This window comes from Panulirus ornatus, chromosome 22, assembly GCF_036320965.1.
Source record: "Panulirus ornatus isolate Po-2019 chromosome 22, ASM3632096v1, whole genome shotgun sequence".
In the NCBI taxonomy this organism is placed as follows: Eukaryota; Metazoa; Arthropoda; class Malacostraca; order Decapoda; family Palinuridae; genus Panulirus; species Panulirus ornatus.
In genome coordinates this window covers 17550701-17560700 of record NC_092245.1, presented here as the reverse complement: position 1 = coordinate 17560700, position 10000 = coordinate 17550701, and the positions used below count along the sequence as shown (strand labels likewise).

At 43.8% G+C, this 10000-nt stretch overlaps 1 protein-coding gene across 1 annotated transcript in view; it reads right to left on the bottom strand.

The window, feature by feature from the left end:
* The window catches only part of lab (labial), an 80476-nt gene that overhangs the window by 1706 nt on the left and 68770 nt on the right, over positions 1-10000 (bottom strand). Inside the window, exon 2 of the mRNA XM_071676214.1 lies at positions 1-1263. This exon is cut by the window's left edge and continues 1706 nt beyond it. Within this exon, the coding sequence (XP_071532315.1) occupies positions 767-1263 (497 nt within the window). The 3' untranslated portion in view covers positions 1-766. The remainder of the gene's footprint in view (positions 1264-10000) is intronic.

Here is a 10000-nt window from a genome sequence, read left to right as displayed (position 1 = left end):
ATTCTCATATTGCTTTTGACGCGGGGTTATTTCAATTGTTTTTCACAAGGTAGTGAGTGAGTGAGTGTTTCCTGACCTGTGTTCAAGGTGGGAGTGAGTTGTACAAGCGAAGGGTCGTTATGAAAGGCTACAGCATGAAGTGACAATTCCCTGAGCTATAGGAGTGATGACAGCCAACACCTCGACGTCGCTAAGCTGGGGGTCCTGGTGTCTGGCGGTGCCTGTGTCTCCTGCTGCCCCTCCCCAACCACCCACGCCCCCTTTCCCTACGCACCAACCAACCCAACCTCAACCCCCTCCATCTCCTAGGGGTACCTCCTTTGGGGTGCCTCCCCCGTGACCTCACTTGGCACAGGTCACGCACACTACCTGTGGCACTCACGGCGCAGGAGGAGACGTTGCACGAGTCATGGAGCTGTATGGTGGCTACTCACTTTATTTTCTGTGATATCTGGCGGCACAGGTTGTGGCTGGCCGAGCCTCACTACGGAGGAAGGGAGGTGGGTCTGGGTTCTTTTTTTTTTTTTGAGGCGGGGTGCTTGCTTGCCGGCGTCCGCCTGGCGTGGGCGCTGCCAAGGGTCAGGGGCGCCGCCTTTCGGGCTTAGCACAGCCGGCTGAGGCCGTGTCGAGCCTGACCACACGACCACCAGGTATGATAAGAGGAACCCTGAGTGAGGACGTTTGGGTCCCTCTTCGCCTGCCACCGCTTCACGGCCACAGGACCCAGGTTAAAGCTCATGGGGGCACCGAGGCCCAGGCCCTGCCCTTATGAGGGGCTCTGTGTCGTGGCAGGTAGCGCCTGCGTCTTGGACTTGGTCGTGGGCACCTGCAAGGGCTGCGACACACTGCCGCCGCCGCCCGCGCCGCTCACAGAGCCGGGAGACTCGGGCTTCGTGGTGACGCTGCCGCTGCCGCCGCCGCTACTGCTAGTGCCGCCACTCCCACCGGAGCTGCCGCCCGTGCTGCCGCTGGTGTTGGCTGTGGAATCAGAGTCGTTGCTGTTCTCGCTCGGGGTCGATGCCGTCGGAGGGTCTGGTGCGATGAGACCCTCCTTCATCCGTTTCTTCTGCTTCATGCGTCGGTTCTGGAACCATATTTTCACTTGGGTCTCGTTCAGCTGGAGAGCCGATGCGATCTCGATGCGTCTGGCGCGGGTCAGGTACTTGTTGAAGTGGAACTCCTTCTCCAGCTCGGTCAGCTGTTTGGTAGTGAAGTTGGTGCGCCCGGTGCCGCCTCCGAAGCCGCCGTAGTCCGTCTTTGGCGCTGCAAGAGAAAGAACACATCAGCTGGCTAGCTAGCGAGGTTGTCATTAGATATATGGCTGGCCCGTGTTGTTACTGTGAGGCAGACAAGATCTTAAAAAAAACTCACAGGAAGAAATTGAAGAATATCTTTCCAAGCTTTGGGTTATCTTTTTATTAAAATCTCTTCACTTGAGGCCTCTAGAAATAAACGATTGACTGGAAAGATTTTCCTACACTCTTTGTGAACTGTAGATAGGTTACAATGTTGATCCATGGCCTATTTCATGGATAGGAGACCTACTCCAGTATGTTCTACCTGCAGCTGTGCTATTGCCATGGAACAGGTATTGAGGGAATACCAAAAAAAAAAAATATAGAAATCTCAGAGTCAGTTTTGATAATGGAAGAAATAACAGCACTGGAGAACCTCTAAATATTAAACAGACGTAAACGGATCTTTAGAGTAAACCAATATATATATATATATATATATATATATATATATATATATATATATATATATATATATATATATATATATATATATATATATATATATATATATATATATATATATATATATATATATATAATTCGTGATAAATAGTTCTAAGTTCTCAGATATGATTTTCATGCTCAGAAATATTGAATGGCCATTAAGCTTTGGTTTTACAAATTCCACAGAATTAAATATATCTTACAGTCTTCTTGTAAGTGAAAATTATTTTTTCTTCACGGTATTATGTGAATCAATATATATATATATATATATATATATATATATATATATATATATATATATATATATATATATATATATATATATATATATTGATTCTAGATAAAGTGGATAAAGCAATATCAAGTAAATTTAGTGCAACATTTGTTTTAACTAACTAAAGAATCACAAAAACAAAATCCTATCGCAAAAATGATCAAAGGATTCTAGGATATATCCAGGACGCCCTCAGCTCTGACCATATAGACATCACATGCCACAAAGTTGCACATGTTCAGGAGGTGTTATGGAGAGCAGCCCATGTGAGGCTGAGATCGACGAAAGACTCGGAAGACTGGAGACGCTGGTGTTGTGTGGAGTGCGGTGGTGGTGGCGGCGGGAGGGAGGGATGGATGGATGGATGGTTCTGTCGAGAGAGAGAGAGAGAGAGAGAGAGAGAGAGAGAGAGAGAGAGGGGGGGGGGGGGCTGGTCACAACCCTCTACTTCCACCCCTCGACAAAGGGCAGCTTGGACACTGGACACCACATCACACACTTCCCCCCATCCACCCGCACCCCCCGAAATAAAATCAACTTCCCCGGGAGTCATTGAGGTCATTTAAATGAGATACTTAAACAAGAATCCTTGAGAAATACGAGAATTATACTGATGATCACGGCGGGGCTGAGCGGCATCCATCTCCTGCGCCGGGGTCGAGACGACTTGCTGAACAATAAGACTTGTTTAATGTTGAGTGTATTTCGCGCTCTCCACCAGCCAGTGTAACCGATACGTGTTTGTCCCTTTTGTGTTGCTCGTTTGTTAAACTCATTCTGTGTTTGTGCTGGCTTCACGGAGCGGGTCTGGTGTGAGCACTAGCAAGGCCTGCCTGACTACCACACCGAAAAGGAATTTTTCACAGTACTTTACGCGTCTTGAGAGGCTACCCACCCTACTGAAGACCAGTTATCTCCCTGTGGGCGGCAGTGGCGTGCTATTTGGACACCGGGTTTGAAATGGGTGTGATTGGGAGGGAGTAGATGAAGTGGGAGGGGGGTGGTACAGAACGAGTTCCAATGTCTTCGTCTACGGTTAAGGGACTTTGGCGGACAGACTACTGGGGAAGAAGGAACGAAGTGGGGAGAGAGAGAGAGAGAGAGAGAGAGAGAGAGAGAGAGAGAGAGAGAGAGAGAGAGAGAGAGAGAGAGAGAGAGAGAGAGAGAGAGAGAGAGAGAGAGAGAGAGAGAGAGGGATAAAAAAAACAATAGAGCTCGGTGGTAATGCCGTTCAAACACTGTAATTACATGGCCTGGAGAATCGACAGTGAAAGAAAAACAAAGAAGACACAAGACAAAAGGTTCGGGCGAATCTTCATACAAAGGCCAGACATAGGCACACTCAGACCAGGAGGGATCGCGCACACATACATACAAAGACCAGAGCCATCACACCGACCCCTCTGGATTCTTGGCTGCATATGCTACTTGCTCTCTATAAAAGTCGCCACAGTAGAGGCAAAGAGGAGCTATACCTTGCTCGGGGACAGGAAAAAAGGGGAAAAAAAGCGCTTTACGTACTAGGGAAGTGTCTCTCAAAGTGAACACATCAAGGGATGTGAGAGAGAGAGACACAGAGACATGTATTTCATGTTCTCAGAGAGGATTCTAGACGTATTTAGGAATTCGAGGTTCAGGTAAGCACAATCGAGGAAAATAGAGAAGGATTTTACATCCTGCTCTTACGAAAGACTTTCAGGTATTTGAGAAATGGCTTCCAAGTGAGCTTGATCAAGGGAAATAGAAGGATCTACACCGTGCTGGTCAAAAAAAAAAGAAAGAAAGGAAGACTTCAGACACTGCCTGAGGGACGACCATCAGTTGCCAGTAACTAAAACGCTTTGCCAAGAAAAGACAGACGAAAAAAAAAAGAAAAACTACTTGTTCAGAGCGAGGACCTGCTATGACAACGTCAAATTGCAGCACTTGTGAGACACCAGCACCAAACGTGTGCTAAACCGTTTCACTACTTTTTTGTTTCTGATTTGGTTAGTGCTATAACCCTTAATGAATTGACGTACTATAAGGAAAATATGAACTAAAACACCTCAAGGTATTCCAGAAGGGAGATACTCTAAATGGGATCCGATTCTTTAAGCTATGGCGAGGTCCCACCATCAGACTTCGGAAATGGGGATTGAAAAGAGAAGGTGGGAAAAAAATAGTAACCGCTTGATTTTATGGATGCATATGTATTACTCTCTCTCTCTCTCTCTCTCTCTCTCTCTCTCTCTCTCTCTCTCTCTCTCTCTCTCTCTCTCTCTCTCTCTCGTGTACGGGCGATTACCAAAGGTCGGGGGAGAGAGAGAGAGAGAGAGAGAGAGAGAGAGAGAGAGAGAGAGAGAGAGAGAGAGAGAGAGAGAGAGAGAGAGAGAGCTAAATGAAGACTAAGCCCGTATGGTTCTGCTGCCGCCCCTCGTCCTCCTCCTCCTCCTCCTCCTCCACCTCCTCCTCCTCCTCCTCCTCCACCTCCTCCTCCTCCTCCTCCTCCTCCCTCTTTCTCTCCTCCCCCTCCCCCGTGGGCCCTGAGGGCTGGCGGGCTGGGGTAATCTGGGACCTGCTTCGTCTGTCAGGCGAGGGTCCTTGACTCAGCCCCAACCACGAGAGAGCTGAAAGAGCCTGTCGCTGCGGTGAGGAGGGATGGCCCAGGGGAGGGTGACGGGGAGAGAGAGAGAGAGAGAGAGAGAGAGAGAGAGAGAGAGAGAGAGAGAGAGAGAGAGAGAGAGAGAGAGAGAGAGAGAGAGAGAGAGAGAGAGAGAGAGAGAGAGAGAGAGAGAGAGTGTTTTGATACAAGCATGTCATACATATATATATATATATATATATATATATATATATATATATATATATATATATATATATATATATATATATATATATATATATATATATATATATATATATATATATATATATATATATATGAACAAAGTGCATAGGAACGCGCACCTTCATAGAACATACCAACCTCCAACAGATAGATAGATAGATAGACAGATAGATAGATAGATAGATAGATATACATGTACAAAAACACGTCCTTGCACTCTATAAACACACACGTAAAACCATACCACTGCCATATCTATTAGGAGGCAGCCGGAGATGAGGGAAGAAGGCATGAGAGGAAAACCAGACAAGGGCTAAGAAAGTGTCCCACATTGACGAGTGGGACTCAAGAGGACAGATATGTTCAGGAGTACCACTAGAGGGAGGAAAAAAGGAGAAGACTATAGAACAAAACACGCCTCCCTCCTCCCTCACTATTCTTCATGGTCAAGAGTGTTGTTCTCAGAGAACAGGATGATGTGAGTGAACAAATACGTAACATTGGTGTCCCTGCTTGGTTTAGAGGTAAATAATTTATCGATAGATACAGAAAGATGTCAATTTTCTCTGCTTGGCTTAGAGGTAATTGATTTATCAATAAATACAAAAAGGTGTCAATTTTGAATGTTATTTTTTCAGTTTATGATGAAATTGTTTCTGATACGTAGAACTTAACGTGGGGCTGATGATTTGGTCTCTAGGCCTATCTTCTGACTGCCAGGGTTGTTAAGGCACTCAACTTCAAGTTACAAAACCGCAAAAGGAAAATAAAAGACTCGAACACCTTCTCCAGGCATTCACATGCCTGCCTATGAACAATATAGTACAAGATCACTCGAAAGGGGATCATAAACATTATACCTAACATTTCCAACGCGGTTTCAACTTTGATAATGCATTTATGATAATAAGAAAAATAATTGAGAGCAAACTTTCGCAGCAATGGAAGCCTACGAAAGGAGAACTTAAAGCATAAGAATCTGGTTGAACATTTGATCGTAAAGGCGCAAAGACTACAACGGTTGAAGGGGAAACCTTCCCAACTGTCTGTTTACATTCGACACGCCGTCTGCCACAATAGACCGACTTATCACACGCATAATATCGCGCATTTATTGATCTGTAACTATTATGTTCTCTTTCATGATGGAATTTACAGGTGTAAAATCTCTTTCAGGAGTTCTGCCTCGTAGGAAAACTTCAAAGAAAGTCTAATTCAGACGTGAGACATGGTATTATTCACAGACGATGTTCATAGCATAAGTTCAGCTATCTTTTTGATGAATGAGTTTCAGCATTTTCTTTGTCCCGTTTATGGTCCACTAGTTCTAATATGTCCCAAAATATTTGGGTTTAAACGTACAAGCCTCTGATTTGAGGCTATAGTCTATGCCTTACTGGTACATCAAAGACTTTCATGTGTATAGCCTTTGGAACTTTGCCCAGGAGATGTTAAACTCTCACCTCACTCTCCTTTCTGGAGAGAGCTGAGGGTATCACCCTCACCTTGTGTTCTGGTGAGAGGGTCTGGCACACCAGCTGACCTTAAAGGATCCATGAGCCTCAGGCATGGCACATATGGGTGGCAAGTCCTCCCCCTGACAACAGGGGGGGCCCTTTGGCCCAAGTCTAAATCGTCAGTTTTGATGTTAGATTTTATAAGAAATTCACATGGAGAATCTGATTAGCTTTATTTGTTAAAAGGGATTATGTCAAATTACATGTGATTTGCCAATCTTTTTTCTTTTTTGGAAATCGTTATCGATATTACCGATCATGTTGCTTTCAGATCTTTAATGAAGTTTGTACCGAAGAGGAAATTACCATTTGTTATTACATGATAATGAGGAAAGTAGCTGTTTTTGGGCAGATGTTGACTTTGGAATGATTGTACTTCCTTGATAATCTGGTAGATAATTTAGCTGTTTATGGGTAGGTGTTAGCTTTAATGTAATTGGATTTCCTTGATAAAGTCTGGCAGATCTAATCCTGAATTTTCATTTTCACCAGACGTCAAGATATTTGGGTAATCTTTTTGAGGGATACTCTGTGATGTGTGTGGGGCGTCATGCGCAGGGCCCAGGTGCAGCGGTGGTGGTGGCAGCAGTGGCAGATCTTGGCTATAAATATAAACGAGGGGAAAAATATTGGAGACTAAATATTCACGTTCGAACCCCGGTACACGACGTTACTGCTGACATGATGTCAACTGATCCACAGGGTGAAAAAAAAAAAAGAAGAAAAGTAGGCCATCTGAACTTTTCCTAAAGAACGGTAAAATCTCTATTAGAAAATAGCCTTCACGAGTGATTTTGTGAGACTAATGTAATATATCGTATGTCGAAAACACTATAAGCACAGTCTATATATATAAAACAAGAGACTTCGCTTTATACCTCTTTGTATGCTACGTATTTCGCAAAAAGACAAGTGACTTTGGAATAAGACAAGAAAAGCTAAAGGAATGTCAATTTCATCAGAAGGAAAACATAAAAGAACGTCTCTGTTGCAGCAGAAGAGCCGCAAAGTCTTTGAGTGTCTGTGTTTGTCTCTCTCTCTCTCTCTGGCCTGCTAGTGAGGCACATTTCTGGTCTCATGTGTAAAGATATACCTGCATGCCAGATGTGCGGACGCAGGTGGAACGCTGAAGCATACCCTGAAGTCGTAACTAAAGCATAGAGAGAGAGAGAGAGAGAGGGAGAGAGAGAGAGAGAGAGAGAGAGAGAGAGAGAGAGAGAGAGAGAGAGAGAGAGAGAGAGAGAGAGAGAGAGAGAGAGAGAGAGAGATTCAAGTTCTGTAAAGAATTCTTATTGCAGTAAGACCAAGCGGTGCATGTCTAGGCAGAGTCACTGTATTGAGCCAGGCACCAAGTGACCCTCTTCCTAGTGACAGTGTATTGAACTAAGCACCAGGTTGGCCCTCTTCCTGGTGCCGGCCAAGTGAAGCAGGCACCAGGCGACCCTCCTCCTGGTGCCAGTGTATTGAACTGTTGCAGCCTGTGGTCAACCTTCAATTAAGTGAATAACAGGAGTTGCGGACGTGCCGCCCATTGCACCATTTCTTTCATCACCAGTCCTTCCTTGGCTCTGGTTGGTTGGTTGTTTGTCTAGGGCTCTGGGGCTATATCAGCTACCAGAGCCATCAAGGCCGTCGACTGTTCAAGCTACTAAATCCATCAACCATAAGCGCTTTAATACCTTCTTCAAACGTTAAAGAGGATCCTAAGACCATACACAATCTCTGTAAACACGTAACTCTTGCCTTGGCTTCATTTCTTATTGGCAATAGGGATAAGAAATACGCTATACATAGTGTGTTCTGCACTGGAAATACTCAAGCAACACTCAAGCTTTGAGTCTTATTTGCTGAAGGCAATAACCTTTAGAGTTTTTGTGTGAGTAATGCGCTAAAATCTGAGCATATTGTGATATCTAAAAGTCCGGTGAAAATGCAGAGAGGAAAGATTTAAAGTGCAAGCATGAAAGCCGCTTTATTGATCCGCTTAAAATGAAGCAAACAAGCGTGTCGTTTGTCTACACACACGTTCTTGTTTACAGTAAGTAAAAGTCCTTCTCACGTAAGAGAAGGATTCTGGCGACAAAGGGATATCGCAGATGATAATACTCAAAGTTACTTTATCATATAGTGCAGGAAAGGAAGAAGTCATTCGCAAGGACAAAAGATGGAAGCAATATCGGGACATCAGAGAGTACAATGAAGACGTCCTTTTTTTCACGTAGTTGGAATGTAGAAACGACTGAAAATCCCCAGTTTACTTAAAAACTCATCCTAATGAAACTATGTACGAGGTAATTACCCATTAGGAAAACGTACATGAGCTAAACGACGTCGAGAATAATCTAATTAGCGATAAGGAGACGAGTAAACATGGAGGAGGGTTTTGGTGAAGGGGAGGAAGGACCCAGGCATGCGAAGAGCCGGACGGCGGAGGAGGAGGCGAGGGAGGGGCGAAGAGAGGGAGGGAAGGAGGGAGACGACGACGATGGTGGTGGTGGTGGTGACGGGGAGGTTGGCCCCCGGCCAGAACAGCCGCGCTCTAGGGAACATGTGACAGTCTCCACGCACAAACATTTCCCACAGTTGGAGGAGCCACGAGTGTCTCTGCTCTGACCCGGAGGGCCTCTCATGTGAGACTTGAAGACCATCAACTAAACCTCCTCGAGACTCCGTTTCGACTGTCACAGAAATCGTTATCTTAAAGAGTTTATGTATTTACGAAATTCGGATTGTCAAAATTTCGTGAGATCGACCATGTTTGATATTTGGAAGTATATATGTATATATTCTAACGGGGCCCTTGTCCGTAATATCTAACGCATTCGACACTGAGGTTGAGTATATCCAAAACCATCTAAAAGATGTTGATAGATCATCAGTAATACAATACATTCACCATTGTCATTATCTATAATGAATTTCTTCCTTAATATATTCTTCTAATAACCGGATGTTGTACACACAGGTCACCAATACCACAAAATCTCGAGCATTAATATCAGCAAGATACATTGTACTGTTAGAAGATACTTTCCATTACGTGTATAACGACACATAATTTACTTAATACTTTCCACTATTTATATAACGACACACACTTTGATTGATAATTTCTATAACTTGTAATTTACTTAATACTTTCCACTACTTGTATAACGACACATACTTTACTCAATACTTTCCACTGCTTATACAACGACACATACTTTACTCAATACTTTCCACTACTTATATAACGACACGTACTTTACTTAATATTTTCCACTACTTAAAAAACGACACATACTTTACTTTGATCTACGACAATGTGATCCAGAAAGGAGTTACCAATGAAGACACATCTTAGGTGTGTCAGTGATTAGACACGATTGGTTAAAATGCCGATACCTGACCACTAGCAAAACATGTACAGGGTTAATGATCAATGAAACCTTGAGTGCATGAAGTGATTTAGAATGACCTGATCTCGAATTCTTTTTTTTTTCTTTGCATGACGCATTTTTACACATACCAGATTGTCTCCTGTTGGGGAAGGTAAGGAGAAATGAATATATATGTGTGAGCAGGTATATATAAAACTGAATTAGAACTCAATATTTTCAAAACAAAATCTGTTGGGAAAAGAGCACTTCAT